We start from the raw sequence: 23,337 nt of genomic DNA on the forward strand, positions 1-23,337 counted from the left end.
ATAAAACAAAAACCCAACAAATTAAGACAAAAATTTAGCAAATTTCATGGGAGCTCCATGCTGCATGTACATGTTGCTGTTGCCATAGACTCGCCTGTTTTGCTTTTGGAATGCTGGCATGCTATCTGAAATCACCCTCTAATCCTCGGACATCACCAGGGTGATAAGGACCACTTGTAAACATCTATCGATGAGATCAATTAAGAATGTTTTTTCTATAACGTTAACGTAACTTTTTTTTGTTTTTTGTTCATGGATAGCAAAGCTCTTTCGAGCTGATTTAGCAGTGTGCTAAACAGCGTGCATCCACTGAGTGGATGCACGCTGTTTAGCTGTGTCAGTAAAGAGTGTCCCCAATCCCCTCTCACGGTAGAGTTATACATCCTGTTTGCCCTTGCTTAGGCTAACCTGGTAGGATACTGGTGTTGATACTGTTTGCATTGTTTCCTGTAAATTACTGCTTTCGCAGTTAGCGGAGTGCTCTTGCTTGGCCTAACTTGGTGGGAAGATAATATTTACATCTACTGTGCTACTGAAAAGAGTATCCTCACTCCCCTCTCATGGCCTGTTTTCTGGCCTGTTTTCACAGTTAGCAGAGTGCTTTTGCTCAGGCTAATTTGGTGGAACGCTATTGACAGCTACTGCTCCCTTTCACTGTATAGATTGCCCAAGCTAATCAGACCAGGTAGCAGTTCTCATGTCTTCACAGGGTCATGCCCCCATCCCGCAGGCCTAGTAGTTCTATGCCTGCCCTCTTGGGCCACTCCCAGGCACCATCTCACTCCAGTAGCCACTTGGGTCTTAGCTCTCCACTGAGAGGCCAGTTTATTGCAATCGCGACCCTGCTTGTTTGTCCTTAAGGCAACAACTGGCTTTAGCATTACCACCCCAAAGCCGGCATAAGCCAGGGGCAAGGACATGAGGTCTAAGGGCCTTTAGGATTGTATTCCCAACAGTAGCTTCACTACTGGGCATCTCACACTATAGACCCCTGGGTAGTTTCCATTTTAGCCCTGGGATACATCAATTCTGGCATTGGCCCCCAGCCTTCTGCCTGATCAAATTGATCGTTATCAGTGATCCCTTAGATAGCTGAATGGCCTCACTTGAAAGAAAAGTAGCACACACACAGGAAGATAAGGTTGTCACAGCAGTGCCTTTTCACTCTATCCCCATAAAAACCCTGAAGATTCTGTGGGAATGACACTGGAACTCACACCCGACTGGGTCATGCAAGGTACACGTGACGTCGTAGATATAAATTCTCGACATGCAAGTGCGTGAAACAGAAGATATTCAGTGTTAAAGCACTTCCTTCAGTGGCAACCTTTTAAGCATATTCTAGTAATCCAATTTATTAAAATGAGCATTATATTTCCTTTTTACACAACATGAAATATTGACACTTCTGGTGTCGACAGGATGCTGAACAAAAGCTCACATTAGAGCTCCTCCTTGTTGCAATTGTTTTAAGTGAAACTAGAGAACACCGACAATATAATCCCTGACCCCATTTCAATTTTGTACAACTTGGAAATTTTCCGGAAATTTACTGAAAATGTGAAATTCTAAGCACCACTGTGCAACACATATTTTGTATAACTTTTAGAAGTAAAGGTGCGTGTGTGTGTTTGCGCTGACCTCCCCGTGCCACACAGGGTTGGTTGTGTTGGCTATAATGGAGGAGCGTCTCTCCTGGCCGTGGTGGGTGAATTTAGGTAGGCCGCTCCTCTTCCCGGGCTGTATTGACATCTTCAAGTAGGGGTCGGGGTTGAAGAACATGCCCTTCTTAAGGCCCACCGCCCGTATGCCTAGAGTAGAAAACACACATTGAGAAACATTTGTGTCTTTTACTGGACCACAATAGTACACAAGAATTCCACTGAATCAGTCCTCATACCAGATAGGGTGAAGCTGACTAGTTTACGACAGTGCTCAGTCCCTGATTGGTCCTCTACTTGGCCTTCACTGCCCACCTGATGAGAAATCAACCAACAGGAGAGCATTATGAGCAGACCACTTACCCTTCCCATTTTGAGAGAGAACCAACTTCACTGTTAGAGAAACAAAAACATTAGATATTGATGACAAGTTAAAAGGAGGCATATCAGCGAGGGAGCGGAGAGGAATAATGAGAGTGAGCCCTGATTCAAGCTTTCTGCTTCACATTTTACTGACTCAACTGGAGCAAATGTCTCTTAGCCTCAGATTATGCTGCCAAGAGCTCAATGACGTCCACTTTACTCCATTCACTTCCTTCCATTCACTCTGACTGCATCCCTTCCATCTCTTAATTTGTTTCCAGTTTCTATCTAAGCTGAGTGTAACCTAAAATATGTTACCCAATAAATGATCTGGGTTAAGGGGCAGCAGTTAAGAAGATTTCTTCTCAAAACTTCTCTGAACTGGACCCTCAAGTAATCCTTTTTGTCACCTTTTTAGTTGAAGAAGATAGGCCCCATTTTTTTTTAAATCCTTTGGAAACACACAGAAAGTTAACCTCAGACTAAAACACATCTACCTCATTGTAGGACTTACATATATTATCAAGGCTTGACTTGTGACAAAGCATTACCCTGCTATTTTACAATACTCGCAAAGCAGATACCATGGCCAGCTTGGATATATTACTGATTGCACCTACTGGGCACACGACATGGGGTCTAAAGTGTCAAGGGCCCCCCTGGCCTTCACCTACAAAATGTTACTCAATGAGACACATAAGAACCAGAAAGAGACTCAAAATGAAGAAAAATAAATAAGAAATAACCACAAAGAGACACAAACTAACTACAAGCAGAGCCACGGACAAAAGATAACTACAAAAAGACCAAAACAATTCAAAAGTGACATTAAACAATTACAAAGAGACACAAAACAACTACGAACAAACACAAAATAACCACAAAGAAAAGCAAACCACAGAAAGACTAAACAACTATACTGGCTGTGTATCTTGCTCTTATGTAGGAGGAGTGGTGAGGCCCATGGGTCCTGTGTCTCAAAATCCACCCATGCAACCTGTCATTCCTGACAGTTGTAATTTGAAACAATAGGTCGTGATAAAAAACTAACTTAATTTATTTTCTGTGCATGCCTTATGTGTCTGGAGCAGGATTAAAAGTTTAGTCTGCAATGCTTTAAAAATATGGCAACTGATCATTTGCCACTGGAGGCCAATCAGATGACTCATGATGATTTAGGATGTGATGGTTTTTTACGAGACCAGAAAGAAGAAATAAGAGATGATGGTGAAAGAGGTGGAGGAATGACGAGGGACGTTGATGCGACCCACACACTGACATACCGGTACTCCAGGGTTCTTGACGGTGATACAAGGTGTCGTTGCTCTTAATGCTCCACTTACACCATGATAGTACTTAAAGCAGATCTTTGTCTCTGCTGTGGAGAGAAGAAAGACAGAAATGATGACATTACTACGACATTATCGAGGTAATTTTCTCAGATCTGACAAAGCTCCTCCATATCCACTATACAACTGATAAAGATTGTTAGATCCACTCACACTCCATGAAGTAGGGTTCCGGCTCCAGTCTCCACACAATCTGTCCTCTCTGGGTGCCATTCACTCCACGATTCTTGGAGTCCCACACGTTAGCCACGCACGTCTCATCTGTAAAACGCACACATTTATATTCACAAGTTGTTCCCATTGTCTCCCTCTGTCTTTTATTTCAATACCACCCATGGCTTTAAACCAATGCTTTTGTAAATTAGGCAACAGTAAGTCGAGACGGCATTCTTAGGAAGGGATTAAAATGACAGCGTTGCCTAATTTATTTTGTTTTTAAATATGTAACATCTGAAATGTGTCAAGGAGCTAGAAACAGACTCCTTTCCTCCAAGGTGTCACAAGAATAATAATTTAAAAAAAGGTTAGGGAGCATGTTCCATTCACAAACCAGCAGGTTGGTCATTGGTTCCTGAAGAGTGGTTGAACTTGGTTCTGTGTAGAGTGATCAAACATTCATGTATTCATCCTGTGACAAATGGCCAGTGTCCTAGTGGATCAATGCTGATGTCTGTCTGTCACACGCACACACAGGCCTGGGCACCCCTTGCCCTCTGTCACACCAGGTCACCATCAATAACCTCTGAGCCTTTGTTGGTGACAGCAAATTCCTCACACATGCACATCTGTCTGACCTGATAACACAGTCTGAGACACACACACACACACACACACACACACACACACACACACACACACACACACACACACACAGCGGGGTGAGGTAACGGAACTCAGGCTCGAGGGGACAATGGCTGACAGCAGGCCTGGAAACAGTTCTAGTACCTGGGGAGAAAAAAACCCAGAAACTTTTGTAAAATGGTACCTCCAGTAATTAAGTGTGGCTTCAGCTGTAGGGTCATAGACCCCTGCAGCAAAGCGCACTTCATAGTATTGCTCGGGCTTATTAGTTGGAATGCTTCAGCAGTCGGACCCCGAGTAGGACCCTATTGAAATTGCTGGGATTATTATTATTATTCCGTTTTTTTATTTTTGTACATTGGACTGCTTTTTGTGGGACTTGTCATATTCAAAACTCACCAAATTTGGAACACTTGTCAGGCCTGGTGAAAATAGGGATGTATCAAAGCCGGGGGAAAAAGTTCCCAAAAATGACTCTCTAGCGCCCCCTACAAGTTGGACCGGCGACGCCCCTCGCCCAGAATGTTTCTTTTACTTGAAAAAATTCACACATGACCATCTCCACCTGCTCTACAAAAAAAGCCTCTCAGACCCATAAAGTCCGCCTATGAATATTTTCCGCCATCTTGGATTTTGTGAAAAACACGATTTTGCACTTTTCTACTAAACAATACGTTCTTTCCATACCAAACTTGGTAGTTATCATCAATGGCACTGGGTCATAAATGCGGCCATTTTGGGGAAATAATTTACTCAGCAGGCATTTTCTTAACACCATTAGTCAAGTTAGTCACCATGAGATGTAAGTAGCGGCGTCCGCTGCACCTATAACATCAATGTGAACAATCAATGTGAATGTTCAATCTTGTCACCTGCCAAAAGCAGAGACTGTTATGTGAAATGTTTATGCTTGAAACCGGTGTACTGTTTGAACTGGAATGCTTCAGCAGTCCAACTATTGTTATCGTCTTCTTTATTCAACTTCTTTTTTTTTATTAGTTGGAATGCTTTCAGCAGTCCAACTATTGTTATCGTCTTCTTTATTCAACTTCTTTTTTTTATTTTTTATTATTCTATTTCTTCCGTACGTATTTTGCACCTTATCTCCTCCTCCTTTGCTTTTTGCCATCTCCTCCACAATACTAGGTCTTTGGGCATAATTTATACATCAAAACGTAGGAAATCTTGTCTTACTTCGTAAACTTGGGTCGATTTGAATCCAACAGATTCAGACATGTTTAAATCAGACGATATGTGAGAGGTGGCCTCCTTCTTCTTCCATTCCCTCCCATGTTAAATCTTCCTCAAAAATGTCTCTCTCCGACGACCGTATCTGATTTAGAAATTGCGACTAGAGACACATCGTGTAGCCTAGACATAGACGCGTTCGCAAGAGTCTTATCTCTCAGAAAATATTATTATTTTGGCATCTTACTTTTGAAGTTCTTGAGATATGAAGCTTTTTATGAAAAAAAAATGCACTGGAGTCTATGGAGATCATACAACTCAGTCTCTCCCTCATGTCACAGGTGTTTTCAGTTTGAACTAATCACCGCTTTACACTCATTATTTTAACGTCATTGTGGGGACACACACACACACACACACACACACACAGAGAACACAGGAGCAGGCTGTTGCTGGAAAGGAATGGAATTTGATCACTGGCATGAAGTTTGCTATGCTCACTGACTGTGTGTCTATGTCCGCGAGTGTACGTGCGCGTGAATGGCCGCGTGCGTGCACGTGGTAATATGGTCGCGCGCACTGTCGCGTGTGTGTGTGAACGTGAGCCTCAGTGGAGCTATTTAAACTCCATAAAAATGTCAACAATATCAGTGCGATGGTCTCCTCCTCTCCTCTCTGTTGAATGTACTATAATGGTGATTTGAGTATGTTTTTGCCTCCAAATATGATGGTTTTGTACACAATCTGCACGCACATTGGAGTGTGTGACATTCATGCAGATATTCAGTCAAAGGCATTGTAAAGCCTCCTGTCTGTCTGTCTGTCCTTTCAAAATAAAAGCCCCATGAATTAACTGTATCATAACATAAAGCTCAAATGAGGATTTTTGTAATAAATACTTAATGCGCAGACTAATACTTTGACTACTGCTGCTAATATTTGGACTATTACTACTACTGCTGCTACTCCTGCTACTAATACTACTACTACTACTGCTACTACTACTACTACTATATGACTACTTCTACTGCTATTACTATGAATACTACTACTACTACTTCTACTCATACTACTGTTATTTCAACTACTTCTACTACTACTGTTACTTCAACTACTACTACTTCTACTCATACTACTGTTACTTCAACTACTACTACTACTGTTACTTCAACTACTACTACTTCTACTCATACTACTGTTATTTCAACTACTTCTACTACTACTACTGTTACTTCAACTACTACTACTTCTACTCATACTACTGTTATTTCAACTACTACTTATACTACTACTACTGTTACTTCAACTACTACTACTCATACTACCGTTATTTCAACTACTACTACTACTGTAATTTCAAATACTACTACAACTACTACTCATACTACTGTTATTTATACTACTACTATAACTACTACTTCTGCGACTACAACTACTGCTTTCACTCATGCTACTGTTATTTCTGCTACTACAACTACTACTGTTTCAGTTTTGCTTCCAACTTTTCCATTTAAACATTAAGAATGTTCAGCAGTTCAGTTCAACGCTTTTGGGCTTCAACACTTTTCACCAGGTAGTTTCTCTTTTCAGCTATTTAAGCTATATTCAGCTATTTTCAGCTAAATTCAGCTGTATTCAGCTATGTTCAGCTATGTTCAGCTATATTTAGCGTCGGGGTAAGCCGAAGGGTCGCCGGCTCGTCCGTCCGAGAACCTTCGCCTGCCAGGCGGATGTTCGAGGCCGGGAGAGCCGGCGACCCGCCGGCGTCCCCGACGTGCTGGAAGCGAGGGCCCAGTCACAGCTGCGAGCAGCTTTAATTAGGGCCCGAGCACTGACGTAGTCAGAGTCGAGGACCTATTGAAATGCTAATGTTTATTTATTATTAGGGCCCGAGCACTGACGTAGTCAGAGTCGAGGACCTATTGAAATGCTAATGTTTATTTATTATTATTAGGGCCCAGGACCTATTGAAAAGCTAATGTTCATTTATTATTATTGGGCCTGAGCACTGACGTAGTCAGAGTCGAGGACCTATTGAAATGCTAATGTTAGTTAATTATTATTAGGGCCTGAGCACTGACGTAGTCAGAGTCGAGGACCTATTGAAATGCTAAGTATTATTATTATTAGGGCCCGAGCACTGACGTAGTCAGAGTCGAGGACCTATTGAAATGCTAAGTATTATTAAAGCTGCTCGCAGCTGTGACTGGGCCCTCGCTTCAAGCACGTCGGGGACGCCGGCGGGTCGCCGGCTCTCCCGGCCTTGAACATCCGCCTGGCAGGCGAACGTTCTCGGACGGACGAGCCGGCGACCCTTCGGCTTACCCCGACGTGCTTGAAGCGAGGGCCCAGTCACAGCTGAATTAGCTTAATTTAGAGGGAGATAGATAGATATATATATACACATACATATATATATATATATATATATACACATATATATATATATATATATATATACATATATATATATATATATGTATATATATATATATATATATATATACATATATATATATATATATACATATATACATATATATATATATATATATATATACATATATATATATATATATATATATACATATATATATATATATATACATATATATATATATATATATACATATATATATATATATATATATATATATATATATATATATATATATACATATACATACATATATACACATACATATATATACATATATACACATATATACACATACATATATATACATATATACACATACATATATATATATACATACATATACATATATATATATATATATATATATACATATATATATACATATATACACACATATACATACATATATACACACATATACATATATATATATACATATACATATACATATACATATATATATACACACATATATATATATATATACACACAAATATATATACATACTGTATATATATATATATATGTATATTATATATATGTATATAGATGTTATATGTATATATATTTTTATTTGTAAATATGTATATAAATGTATATACAGATACAAATACGTATCAAAAGTGATGAAAAGATTGATGTTTCATGGAACGCCGTGGAAGTGGTGTGGTGGCTATTTCATATGGTTCTTGATCATACAATTAAATTAAAGTCAGTTCATTTAATATAGCCCAACATCACAAATACAAATTTGACTCGAAGGGCTTTACAATCTGTACACATAACATCCCTGTCCAGGGACCTCATCACATGGGATCAGGAAAAACTCCCCTAAATAAAGATAGCAAAAACCCTTTCACAGTGAACAAAGGAAAGAAACCTGAGGGAGAGCAACAGAGGAGGATCCCTCTTCCCAGATGGACAGAAGCAATAGATGTCATGTGACCAGAATGAATTACTTAACGGAGTTCCAGCACGTTACATGAATATGACAGAAAGTATTAATATCATGAGTATGAGCAAGCTGTTGTAACTCAACTGTACTTTGTCAAAACTGTTCCAAAGTTAACATGCTTTATGAGAGGCATGGCTTGAAGACTTCTGCATGCCAATATTAACTCATAGTCAGAGCGCCACCTACTGGGAAACTATGGTAATTTGAACTAGAAATGAAGGACGAAAACGAAGTTGGCCGACTTCTGGTACGGTTTAGAGCATGGTCCCAAGAGAGTTATTTTTAAGTTTATATGTGGCACATATGCCTATCAAATATTGTACATCTATGTTGAACGTACTGCAAGGGCTGCTTTGTTGAATTTAGTTGAATTTACCCCTAAGAAGTTAATGGGTCCTTTTCTTTTGAACACAATGATATACAAACACGCTTTTGATATATTTGCATGAAATTAAACCCTTAATGATCCACAGAGAATTTTGTACGAATCAAAGCCAGCGTTTAGGAAGATAAGAGGAAAAATATGTTTTCATCAAAATTCAAAATGGTGGAAATTCTAAGTCGGCGGACTATAGTGTGACCACGTACGTTTTTGTAGAGCAGACACAACCGGACATGTGTGCTAAATTTCAGGTCAATTGGTGATAGGGGGCAAAAACTGTGGGCTTTCACAACTCACAGGTTGTCAAAAAAAACACGTTTTTTTAGGGGGCGCTATCTGACTTCCTGTACAGTTTAGAGCATGGTCCTAAGAGAGTTATTTTTAAGTTTACATGTGTTACATATTCCGAGCAAGTTTCATACATGTAGGTCAACCGTAGCGCTGGGGCTGCTTAATTGAATATTTATAGGGGGCGCTATCGAGCCAAAGTGCCATTTTGAGTCATTCAAATCACATCAGGTAACTACATCTTTGCCTTTAATTGTGTGTGCCAAGTGTAGTTACGTGTCGAGCATGCCTAGTCCCTCAAAAGTGACTTTGTTGTTGACCGCGAAGGATGGGTCGCCACGGCAACAGCGTTTCACGAAACATCAAAATCTTTGGGGGCTGGCGTCATGAAAATCATATGTTTGTATAGAAGTAATTTGATCTACTGACTGACCTACTAAGAGAAGCAAGCCAAAGTATAGAAATATTTACTTCCTGTTACCATTAGGTGGCGCTATGACTCTAATAAAAAATTAGACTGCACATGTCTTCAGGCCTGGAGGCTGATCAAACATGTGAAACCTAGAAAGGATCTTATCATGTGGACTCGAGTTACATCGGTTTATTCGGTCATGGCGAAGGATCGAACTTCCGCGATGCTCCCACGCGACGCCGTTCAACGCCAGAGTTGTGTGTAACATGTATTCTACGTCAGAGTCGAGGACCTATTGAAATGCTAAGTATTATTATTATTAGGGCCCGAGCACTGACGTAGTCAGATCGAGGACCTACTGAAATGCTAAGTATTATTATTATTATTATTATTATTAGGGCCCGATCACTGACGTAGTCGGAGTCGAGGACCTATTGAAATGCTAATGTTTATTTATTAGGGCCCGAGCACTGACGTAGTCAGATCGAGGACCTATTGAAATGCTAAGTATTATTATTATTAGGGCCCGAGCACTGACGTAGTCAGAGTCGAGGACCTATTGTTATTCGAATGTTTGTTTATTATTGTCGACCTATGCGCAGGGAAAAGAGGTGCTTGGGATAAACCTACATTCTTCAAAATTGGCACACCCATCCGACTCGGCGAAAATTTTAATATAATTTGGGTGTCGACCAAAAGTCTGAGAAAATGTCTCTATAGCACCCTCTTTAGTTGTGAAAGCCCACCGTTTTTGCGAACTTTGACCGAACTTTGACTTTTACACACATGTCCGGGTGGGACTGCTCTACAAAAAACTCATCCGTGAAATTAAAATGCGCCTAGATCATTTAGATCATTACTCCTTATTAACTCAGCCAGCGGTTCAATACTCAGTGCAAACAAAATTGCACTGGATTTCCCTGCCGAACCCCCTTCTTAAAATTTAAAAAATTGAGAGCAGTGTCCGTTAACCCTAACTCTAGATATTGGGTCTTTATTTAGAGTGTTAATCCATCTAATAAATGTCCAATTAAATCCCATTCGTTCCATAGTATAATTTAAATACGACTAGTCCACCCTATCAAACGCCTTCTCTGCGTCCAGACTGAGAAGCATTGAAGGACAGGCCGAGTCTCTTGCTACTGATTGTAAGTTTAGAACTCTTCTAACATTATTTGCACCTTGACGATCCGGTATAAACCCCGTCTGATCAGGATTGATAAACTTCCCAAGGTATTTCTGCATTCTATTCGCCAGTATAGAACTAAGAATCTTTACATCACTTCCAAGCAGACTAATTGGCCTATTGGCGCCACACTCTAGTGGATCCTTCCCCTCTTTGTGTATTACTGTTAGCACGGCCTCTGACCAACTTTTGGGTAGGTCATTTTCCTGCAAAGCATAGTTAAAGACCCCACAAAGCCTAGGCACAAGCTCCTCCATAAAGGTCTTGTAAAATTCACCAGGCAGACCATCTGTTCCCGGAGATTTATTATTTTTCAGAGATCCAATGATCCCTTCTATTTCACTTTCTAAAATTGGGGCTGTCAACTCCTCCACCTGTGCTTCCGATAGCTTTACTAAATTAAGATCCTTAAATATTCCCTCCATTTTCACTATGCTTGGAGCTTCCTCTGGTGCATCATAAAGATTCTTGTAAAAAGTTTGAAATGCCCCTGCCACCTCAACTGGATGTGAAACCTCAGCTAAGGATGTTGGATGCCTTATTTTAGGAACAATACGATTTGACTGCTCTTTTCTCAACTGAAAGGCAAGTAGCCGGCTTGCTCGATTCCCCATCTCATAATATCTTTGGTTTGTATATCTGAGCGCCCCCTCAGCTTTGCGTGTAAGTAATTCATCCAGAGCAGTTCTACACTCCTGTAGTTGTTCCAATATATGTTTGTCCCCAGTTACTCTATGCTCATGTCCCAATCTTTTTATATCACTTTCTAATTGTTTCTCCTTTTCAAGTCTCTGTTTATTTAATTTAACGGCTATTTCAATACATTTCCCTCTCAGCACCGCCTTAGCCCCATCCGAAATACAGACTTTTGAGTTAAGAAACCCACTGCTTGTCGTCTCGATCTGTACACCCACGCCTCACCTCACGATCCCGACCGTGATGTTTTTACATCTGCAGTCGTATTTAATCATAAACAAGCCACGGCGCTGTTGCTACTGCTGCCCGCGTTGAGCCGGGGCTGGTCCCGCTAGCTGCTGCAGCTAAAGCTGACAACACTTTATTTTTATGCAGAATTTTCAGTGTTGTTTACTTGAGCTCAAATCGGGCAGCGGGCTGCAGCAGCTGCTACTCGTGCCGCGGCACCTCTCACCCCGCCACGGTGCCACTCCGCTTGGTTCCCCGTCGGAGAGGCTACAATGTGGAGGTGGTGGGGGAGGCAGGGGTTCCCTCGCCATCAGCCTGTTTTCCATTGCGCCTCCTAAGTTGAGCGTGGTGGCAAATTTTTACGGTAGTTAATATCGTTCCTTCTGATCATGGCTCTTTCTGTGTGCAGTGTTTTAGTGCCGCAGTTTTCTTGGATTGTTTTGTCACTAAATGCACTGTAACAAGTTTCTGTAGTTTTCACAGTAAAATTACTGTATACTGGCAATATTCTTACTATAGAACTAGCATGTTGCTGTAGATATGCAATGCATCATGGTCAAAATTCAATCCTGGGTGAATCTTGCTGTAAATAAATGTTGCTGTGAATCACACTACATTAATACATGTTGGTGTGAATCACAATACAGTAATTTTGAGCGGGAATACACCATAATCCGTTTTAACATTATTTTCAACACAGATGTTGGGTTTAGCTATCATATAGAGGGGGAAACAACATTGTTATACCCTTTGCTGCGTTACATAAAAGATGACAGCAGACTATAACGTTGTGTGTCGATGGACACTTGCTTCTCTCGACACAATTTTGGAGCAAGAGCTACAACATTTCTGACCGGAGTCCACTTAAACTTTAGCAACAGCAAGGTAACGAAGCTCATTATTATTCCTTCATAGTTCCTTTTTGCCAGGCATTTTGCAACTGTACATTAATTACAGACAGCACAGTCTTCTCAAGTAAAGTTACCATGTAACGCTACGTGACTTTAAGAGGGAAGTAGGGACACACTTTCCTGGACGTGAGTGTTACTAATATAACCAAAATATAGTATTTGCTCATTAAATTGTGATATAAATCATTTGGCTTCATATAGTTGATAAATGGCATGCGTTTAGTGTAACTTGTAAATGAATTGGAATCGTTTATGTGTGACGCCGTGGTATGTGTGTGTGTGTGTGTGTTGGTGCGCTAGTTTGCTAAGCCTAGCTCTGTTTGGACAAGTTTTGACTCTTTTCTCTCTTGCTAGCTACCGTGCGGCACAATGTGGCACGAGTAACGTTACCGAGCACCACTGAAGGTGAACCAGAACGCCACAACAGGTCAGACAGCACAACATGGCGTGTGTTTTCTGAGCTAACGCTCAGGGCAGACTGTATAACGTATCCAACGTTATGTTGGATACGTTATACAGTCTGCTATCTCAACCCTCCTGTCGTGTCGTGGGTCTAATCTGACCGATTTACAACTTTAATCAATCATAAATATTGTGTATATTGTATTGCCTCAAGACCTTATGATATGCTCCACACTAGGCATTTGAACATCACATTCCCCCCTAACACACACACACACACACACACACACACACACACACACACACACTTGTTCGCAGCCCCATAGATAAAGTTGTACACATTTCAAACCAAAAAAAGCAGGTGTTTGTTATTAGAACCCATCTCTTTCCTGCGTCAGGTGCCCATCCTCTGACGTGAACCACACCTTCCAGACCTTCCAGCCCTATGCTTACAGGGCTCTCAAGTGTCACGCATTGAGCGTGACTGTCACGCATTTCGGTCTTAAGTCACGCCCTCCCGCCACACATCGTATTTCTCACGCTGAAAAAAAACTGTAGGCTATTTAATGTGCCGCAGCGCGCAAACATGACCTGGTCGCGCTGCCCTCACCATGGAGGAATCAAGCACGTCTCCCCCAAATCCCCTGCCAATCAATAAAAAGAAATGGGCTACACGAATAGCCAATCAGAAAAACGTATCAGTTGTATCTGGGTGAAATGTAATTTCCCCCCCCGCCGCGCCTCCGTCGGGGGGGGGGAGGGAGAGAGAGAGAGAGAGAGAGAGGGAGAGAGAGAGAGAGGGAGAGAGAGGTCACTCTTACCTGTCTTAAAAACTTGAGAGCCCTGTGCTTATCTTCTCACTTCCCCCTAAATACACCGGGAACATCAAAGTAAGGGTTTCTTTCATGTCTCTCCTAATACATACGGTACTATTGTCTGTTTATTTTGTGTTGCAGGAAACCTGGGCCTGAAGTTGAGGCCCAGGTGTACCAGACAAAACACAACATAGGCTGATATCGTCAGTAGTAGAAACATATTGTGGTATTTCTAATGGGAATCGGTAACCAATTTTTCTCTGTCCTTCCACTGCAGGGAAGAGGACTCCTGCCTAGGAAGAGTTCAATACAGTGACAATTAAGTCAGTCATGGACATTTTATTGCACTACAATTACATTTCCCCCTTGACCTGAATATTGTATTGCTTCCAGTGCTTGAATTTGACTGTTTACTGTCAAATTACAAAAACATGTTTAAATTGTCATAGTAACTTGAAGAAAGAGGAACATTTAAAATGTTGTATGTTCAAGAATACCATTAAAAAATATATTTTTTTTGTAATAACAATGACGGTACTGGGAGTATTACTGTAAAAATGACTACAATATTCCATAGGTACTGGGATTAACTTTACAGTACCTATGGAATATACTACAGCTACTTACTTGCTAATTGCTGCCAGCAAGTTACTGTAAATTCTACAGTTATCTTATTACAGTGTGGGACTGGTTCTTGTGAAGCCAAATGTGTAAATAACACATTTGGCGAAGATGGACCTGTTCTTGAAGTTGTCCTGCTCACTCTGTCATTCAGCCTCTTAACCTCATCATGCAGAGCTCGACTAGTTAGCTGGAGCTGTGAGTATTTTTCAGCCAAACTAACTTCATCAGTTGCTTTCTGACTGTCTTGTGCTGTACTTTCTGTACATTTTCAGTTATTTGCTCAACGGTTTCCAACATTGTCCTTATGCATTGCAATTTCCTCATCTTCAATATTAATGACATCCATAATCAATAAATGTGGTTATTAGTCTGATTAACACTTTGTCTTGTTATGACATTTCCGCTTGCAATTTTAGCTCTATGACACGCCTCTTTGAGCTGATTCCATGTCCAGTTCTTATTATCATGTCATTGTTGCACACATGGCAAGAAGCTACAGCGTCCAAGAAAAGTGTCTGGAGTGAATGCTCCAGATAAAAAAAGAAACGTTTCTTTATGTTTCTATATACCGGCAGCCAGTGTTGGGGTAGTTACTCAGAAAAAGTAACTAGTTACATGTTACTAGTTACTTTTGATTACTTTACTAGTACTTTTGATTACTTTACTAGTTACTGCATTTGAAAAGTAACTTCACTACTAGTTACTTTACTTTCCTTTTTTTAAGCAAATGTCCAAATGAACTGCAAAGATACATGGACAAACATCAAGGCCCTTTCATCAATTTATTTTTAATTTTCAATAATAATTTATTATTATTAATTAATATAATTTCCAATAATAATAATCGCGCGAGTCACACGACACTTCCTGCATGAACAATCTACCGTAAACGTCGGGTTACGAGCCGCTACTACCTTCGGTCAGAGTCCCCGTTAGCTCCCCGCTGTAGCCGGCTGGGGCTCCTTAGTGCTCCGTCACTTCCCTGCTAACTTCCGCTAGCTCTCCGTTAACTTCCGCTAGCTCCCCGAAAACCACCGAAGGTAGCGGGACCAGGCTCGACACCCGACTTGGGCAGAGGGGTCGCGGGCAGTAGCAGCAGCAGCGCTAGCTAGCAGCTTGTTGCTACTGTTCATGCAGAAAGTGTCGTGTGACTCGCGCGCCACTAAAAGAGAACTTTTCGGACTTGTAAAAATGGCTTGGGTAACGCAGGAAAGCGCGTTACTGAGGTCTAGTAAAGTAGTGTAGTTACCAATATTTTCAGTGTAATGCGTTACTTTACTTTGTTACCTATAATAGTAATATCGTTACTGTAATCCGTTACTCTGTAACTCGTTACCCCCAACACTGCCGGCAGCCATATAGTTTTTTTTTCCTTCTTTTTTTAAATATATTTACTTTGAATTTTGTTTTTGTAATATTGTTTTGGGATGAACTGGTCACACTCAACACCCTCAGTCGAGTTGAGTGTACATGTTGGGTTGAGTGTACATGTACATCAGTCTAGGCCAGGGATTCCCAAAGTGTGGTGCGAGCTGCCTCTAGGGGGTGCGTGAGAGGAAAAATGTAATGGTGGTCTAATGGTGTAATAATTAATATTAAACATAATAAAAATAAAAAAATTAAGTAGGATTTTTTTAATTATAAAATGTCCCTTTGTAAGATTTAAATTTAAAATTAAAAACGTACAATTTAATAAATAGATGCACTTCCGGTCCGGCCGCCAGACTGTCTTTTACATACACACTAGCTAGCTTGTGCACCTAACGTCATTTCATTCATTCAGCAACATCCATGAAAATATGTTAAACTGGCTGAAATCGGGGAAGCTGTCAGGTGGGACATCTGAAGCTATCAGTAATAAAAGAGGATAGGGACAGAGAGAGAGGGAGGAACCGGAGGGAGAGAAACGGAGAGGTTCGTTGGGGAGAGACCGGGAGAAGAAATCAACCGGGAGTCGGAGAAAGAGGAGACGAGAGTGAGCATCAAACTGGGAAAAAAAAGAGGAAACATGATGACAATTATCTGGGTCTGGGCTTCACTTGGATTGGCAATGCAGATTGCCCGAAGCCACAGTGCGTGTTGTGCAGTGAGGTTCTGGCTAACAGCTGTCTGAAGCCTCTTATTTGCGTCGCCACCTGAAAACCAAGCATGCCAGTGCAAGTCAGAAGCCCCTTACATTTTTTAGATCCAAACTGGAAGAGTTACAAAACAGCCAAAAACAATTGCAGTCTCATTCACGTGAGTCTCTCAAAGTGAGAGACTCACGTCTCTCACTTTCTCCCTCTCTATCTCTCTTGCTGCAGGCTGCGTTGCATGTGAACATCCTCATATGGACTCCTCCTTTTTTATTTATATCTGTTTCTGAGCCTATGCATGTGCCACTCTTTGTTCTTTACGTGGCTTACTGTGTTTAAGTAAATACATGTGAAATGCAATCTGCCTCTGAGCCTGTGCATGTGTCCTCGCCATCCAGGGAGCTGTGCAACTGAGCTGTGCGTTTGAGCTGTGCGACTCCGCGTAAGGTGCTTAAAGTTAAGAATATTTCAACTTTTAAGCGCGCCGAAAAAACGCTCGAAAAACGCGTCGCGCGGCATTTAAAAAGCGCGCATGAAAGGCGCGCCTTACCATAGGAAAACAATGGTTTTGCTAACGACGCGTTTTTGAGAGTCGCGTCTGGTGTGAACGACCCCTTATTGCTCTTTAAAAGTGACGCCTTGTGTAACTGAAATGGATACAGTGGACTAAAGCTTGTAACAAACGCCACGTGCGAGCAAACAGTTCTCGCATTGGTCCGATTTTATGCGGCTATAAATAGGCTCTGTTGCGTTTTTTTTTTAAGGTGTGGGGGATTGGGGGTGCGTGAACCCGGTCGGGATGTAGAAGGGGGTGCGTGGCCTAAAAAGTTTGGGAACCGCTGGTCTAGGGCATTGGTTCGCAAACTGTGGGGTGCCAAATATTCTGCCAAATATTCGGGGGGTTTTGCACAGATAAAATTGTATTTGCATTGTTCTGACAAAGTGATTGCACAATCTGGTTTACTTGAAAGGGATTTCAATTTTCTGTATTCCATTATTTGAAAAAGCACAGATGGAGGAGTTACAAAAAGTTGGACCATTTTGTTCCAATTTTGTTGGGGCCCAAACATTTTTCTTCCTCCAATGAGTGACAGAAAAAGTTTGAGAACCACTGGCCTATGGTGAAAACAATTTGCGTGTTCATGTGTGTGTTTGTGTGTAAGAAAGAGAGAGAATGTAATATGAGAAGAAACTTACTGCTCTTAAATGCTATTGATGCTGGTCAGCATCACTTCATCAGGATGACCTACTCTCTTTCTCTCACCATCTTTTTCTCACACACAAACACACAATCATTAACCAGTTAACGTCACAGCAGTGGGGCTGATGGAGGATGGAACGCTATCATATCACTATCCTTCAGCAACTTTTATTTCACCACCAGACAACCAGGAGAACAGACCTCTCCTGGCTGTCTGGTGGTGGACTGAGAGACCTCATGGAACTGAGAGACAGAGAGGCGGGAAACAGGAAGACTAGCAGGACAGGTATGAACACACCACAATGGAGCCCCATTTGAGAACTAGCTGTGCACAATTAGTACCTTACTGGACAGAAGAAGAAAAAAAAATCCCTTGCTGTGTTTTTTTGTTGTTGTGATTAGGGCTGCAACTAACGATTATTTTAATAATCGATTAATCGGTTGATTATTTTTTTCTATTAATCGATGAATCGGATAAAAAAACAAAAAAGCATTAATTTCCAACCCTTTATTTAAAAACAGAACTGACAGTGCAAAACATCTTCAGAAAATGCACAAACAGGCTTGATCCACGTAAGAAAATAGAGGCTGAGCCTGTTCTTCAATGTAGCTTCTGGTTGGGTAATGTAGCTGTCAGTCAGGACATGAAGCTCATATTGGTTCAAGTGGGGTTTCATTGGAAACGTTAGATTTCGGCGGTCAATAGGCTCATTCGAGATGAGCCAGTTCTGCGCAGAATCGATCGGCTGCGATCGCCGCGCAATGCATGCCGGTTAGATTTGTGTCCGACTTGGTCCCGACTTGCTCTGACGTCATGCACACATGGTCAACGATACTCTCACGAGACCAAGCCGGCTGTCGATTTCAGAGTCAGGCGCCGCAGTTGCTATCCAACAACTGCTTGGCCCAGTGCATGATGGGAAACGCCTGTCTCTCACCACATCAGAGAGCTGATTGGCTCTTAGATCTGACAGCAAACACCACGTGTTGGAGAAAATCCTTATTTTATGTGTAGTTGTAATACTTAACGCTGGATTGCTGACTATTTGTCTCATGTTTAATCTTAAAACATATCTTGTGTGGTTGATAATACAAAACATATCTAAATAAGTAGTACTGTATTTCACAGGCAGACATAAAAAGAGCAAAGGATGCAGCTACACATACATTTCTACATAAATATATATTTACAAACACATATGAATAAATCCAAACGTGATCTGTAAACTACAAGTAGACAAAAGTTCGGAACTAACAGGAAGTCATTTTTTCTGTGACTTCCTGTGTATACTTTGAAGGCAGCCTAAAACTGTGCGACTTGATCGCAGTTTATTGACAATGCCGCCTGCTGTGGCCGCCTGCTCTCGTCTGGATTCCAGGCGAGGCGCAGCTCTTGAGAACGAGCCTATTTTGATACCGAGTTTGTAGCTGTGCTCACATGCAAACTTGCTTTTTTTCTAAAAACAAAATGTTATTCTTTCATATCTTCCAGCTGATATGAAATGATGCAACGCCAGTTAGTGGATATTTATGGATGTAATCACGTGTTTTGGACTAAATCTTTTATGGGATTTTTTTTATTTGACCTTTACGACGTAACAACGCCGTTTTTGTTGGAATGTTATGGATAAATATGAGGCGTCATCGGTGAGTTGCCTGGATTTTGCTATCGTTTGTTTGTTTGTTGTTGTCTGACAAAAGTCTTGTTTGTAGCTGCTGTGGTGGTCTGATCTTGAAACGGATTGCACAGATGGCATCACAAGAATCGTAGGTTTCCAGAAACATGTGGCACTTGTACCGAACTATAAATAGGGGGTACAGTGTACACTAGAATGTCCAGTAAAGGTTGCCCGCGGGACGGCAGAACGTTAAGTACCATATGTGTACTACTGAGCATTAACATGCGTTTTATGGAGTGGAAGACATGATAACTAGTCGCCTATAAAACAAACCAAAATGAAATAGTAACAAGGCTATTTTTCCATGTAGGGAGTAGAAAGTACAGATATTTGCGTGAAAATGTAAGGAGTAGAAGTAAAAAGTCATCTGAAAAATAAATACTCCAGTAAAGTATAGCTACCCAACATTTCTACTTAAGTAAAGTAACGAAGTATTTGTACTTCGTTACTTGACACCTCTGGACACCTCTGCAGGTAGTATTAGCTTATTACCCGACTGCATCGTCAATATCACTTAGTACCAACTAGTGCTGATCTTCGTTACGTGTTTGTAAGACGTAACGCTAACTATCGGTATGTGTTTACATTAGCAATTTGCAATCAAGCCTTTCTTTAATGTCGTTTTGTGCTATTTTTATTTATTTTTTAAGTATTGGTTTAGGCACCGGTATCGTTTTAAAAGTATTGTTTTAGCACCGGTATCGAAAAAAAAAAAAAACGATATCCATCCCTAATGCCACAGGTCGGATTCTGCACAAAATCAGTTGAAATCAATGACAATACCAAAACTAGTACCCTTATGCTGTGTTCACACCGAACGCGACACAAATTTGCAAAACCAGATCACATGCAAAGTCAATGCATAGACGAGACAGGTCAATTCACCGAGCTGTGTGCGGACACGGATGGTGTTATGAACCAAAACGCGAGGGCGTTTGATGTTCCGACATTTTTGGGACTGCCACAAACATAAAGCAGAACGAGAGAAGTGGCGGCGATAAACCACGCGATTTGTCTCGCCGTGATTTTTCTTTGTCGCATTTGGTGTGAACACCCTCGTTTCACTCGCGCGAGTAAACTGAATCGGTAAGCGCGGCGAGACAAATCGCGTCGCGTTTGATGTGAACGCAGCATTAGAGTGATGCAGATACTAATAGAGTACTTCATATGATACAAATAATGTTAAAGGATTTGTGTTTCCCACTAGTTGCTTATTTCTGCCGCATCATATGGCGGTTACTGTTGGCGGTTACTGTTAATAATGCCACCGTGTTGTGCAGGGGCGGTTTTGGGCACGGGCGAACCGGGCAGGCGCCCGGGGCGGCACTTTTTCATGTCAAGTGGGGCGGCACAACCACTTAAAAAAAAAAACTACAATTATAAAGTGCATACAGATAAAACTCACCATGACGCTGCATTAGTGGAGCCCTGAGCTTGTTTCTCTGCTACGAGCCGGTCCCGTCTCGGGGTGACGGGAGAAAAAGACCGAGCCCCGACGTCTGTTGTTTATGTCCAGTCTACTGACTCTACTTCGTAACTTAAACCTTTATGTGCACTCTGTCACTTCATTAAAACCCGCTTCACAAAGACAGGATGTTGAAATGGAGGCAGGGTTTCAGATCTCAGTATACTCTGCCTTGATTTTAATCCAGAACACTGAGTTGTAGGACTTTTTAAGTTTCACTTTTGGGGTAACGTCTCAAAAGGTTACGTTTGAGGCTACGCACAGACGGATGTATCCGGTCTTTTTTCAAAATAAAACATTTTTCCGACTTTTTTTCGCCCGGGGCGTAATTACATGTAGAACCGCCACTGGTGTTGTGGAAGTTTGCTCACCGATGTGGTACAAGCCGATCCAGTCGGTGGCATCCACTTCCTCCTTGATGTCCCAGGAGATTACCAGGTGGCTGTGGCCGAGAGTCAGCTGGTACGTAGACACCGCAAGTGATGAGCGGCTGTCTGATGTCACCAGGTCTGTGTCGCTATTAGCCCGCTGCAGCCCAACTCCCACTGTTTCTGGTTGGCTCCCTGTTGATGTAGTGGGGGAGGAGGGCACAGAGGCACCGACTTCCCCAGCTGTGCCCTGCACCGACAAGCTGCGGAGGTTATCTGGACCAATCGTGTACGGCCGGGTGTGTGGGGTGCGCCGACGCACCGCCAGGAGGTGCTCCCGGGCGCTGCTGTTGGCCGATGATGAGGATGACGGGGATGAGGGAGAGGAGGAGGCAGTGGCAGCCATCGCCATGGTTTCCGTGGAAGATGAGGCAAGGAAGGGAGAGGTTAAGAAGTGAGGAGGAGAGCTGGTGACGGTGATGGTGGTGTGAGCGGGGCTTAGGGTGAGGATGGTGGTGGTGGTGCAAGGGGGGAGGGTCAGAGAGGCAGGTGGACGATGACTGGGGGCGAGGGCGAGGGGGAAGGACAGCCGGTGGAGGTCAGATGGGCAAGCCAAAGAAAAAAAAAGAGGGAAAGGGAAGAAATAAAGGAAAGAGACACGTAGCTTAAAAGTGAACCTCGAGACCAAACTTAAGAAGCAATGAATGGCTGGAAAGTTATATGAAGAGGACTGGAGACAATTAGGAGGTATGGAGGTACAGAAGGATGAATGGAGTGATCACAAGAGCAGTGCAGTGTCCAAAGAAACAAAACAAAAAAGGGTTTGGGGTCTTAAAGTACATTCCTTTGTCCCAGTTGGCGTTCCCTTAGGCAAGGCACTTCAGAGTTCCCAGATTCCACTACCCGTCAATTCAAGGTGTTATGAGGCAGTTTGAACCATAGTTGAACCTATCTCTCTTTTTCTCAGATCCGTCATGGATATCACATTTCCACTGTGAATGTTGATGCTGATTCATCTCTCTTAACACCCCAAGACACCATATCCATTCTGACAAACACTAAAGTGTCAACAGCAGAGACATGTCTTGCTCTAGGGCCCTAGAGTACTTTGTAAACCATCCAGGAATCCATTATGACATAGGAACGTGATGGAGTTGGGAGATGGGCAGAAAGAGAGACAAGGTATTAAGGATGAAAGGCGATCCGGGAATCCATATGCTGGTCTGTCTGGAGAGGATGGGAGGATGACAGGGTGTTCCTATGATCCATGGGGAGGAGAGGCGTGAAGGGAGATTGAAGACCTACATGGAGAGTGAGAGAGACACAAAGAAAGAGAAAGTAAGAAAGGTAGAAGGGGAAAGAGGAGGACAAGGGGGACAAGAATAAGAATGATGGTCAGTATTCTGTGGTAGTACTTTGTGTGCAGTAGGGCAAATTGTAACTTTTACTTCGATAAACAGAATTGTAATAGGAACTATTCTTTTTAATAACTTCAGTTTGTTACATTTCTCTTCATTATTTAAGTCACTGGAAACGTGGGACATTTTCCATGATGTCCCACCATAAGTTTATGGCGACATGCAGTTGCTGCAATACGCACGGCTCTAGTAGACCCACTGCCATTTACTTGAATTGTACTTATTTAACACAGGCCAGTCTTCACCCCTGTGTGGTGTCGAATACTGTCTATCACTTTAAACACCGATCCAATATGGTGATTAAGTTGACGTACACAGCAAAATCGGAAGTGTGAAATTAACTCGCAGTGTTAAAATCAACACTATGCCAGGTGTTTATATAATCCACTCGGGTTCAGAGATAAATTTACACTTTGGATAGTGTTCTTTC

The 23,337-nt window shown here is 41.8% G+C and overlaps 1 protein-coding gene across 1 annotated transcript in view; it reads right to left on the reverse strand.

Annotated features, from left to right (window-relative positions):
• LOC306752903 (E3 ubiquitin-protein ligase HECW2-like) overlaps nt 1-21,901 on the reverse strand; it is a gene marked incomplete at its 5' end in the record, with an annotated part of 62,114 nt that extends 40,213 nt beyond the window's left edge. Inside the window, 5 exons of the mRNA XM_079236733.1 lie at nt 1,642-1,811; nt 1,901-1,976; nt 3,308-3,402; nt 3,527-3,634; nt 21,493-21,901. Of these exons, the coding sequence (XP_079092859.1) occupies nt 1,642-1,811; nt 1,901-1,976; nt 3,308-3,402; nt 3,527-3,634; nt 21,493-21,901 (858 nt within the window). The remainder of the gene's footprint in view (nt 1-1,641; nt 1,812-1,900; nt 1,977-3,307; nt 3,403-3,526; nt 3,635-21,492) is intronic.
• Between the last annotated feature and the right edge of the window lie 1,436 nt (nt 21,902-23,337).

This window comes from Taurulus bubalis (assembly GCF_910589615.1).
Source record: "Taurulus bubalis genome assembly, chromosome: 21".
NCBI lineage: Eukaryota > Metazoa > Chordata > Actinopteri > Perciformes > Cottidae > Taurulus > Taurulus bubalis.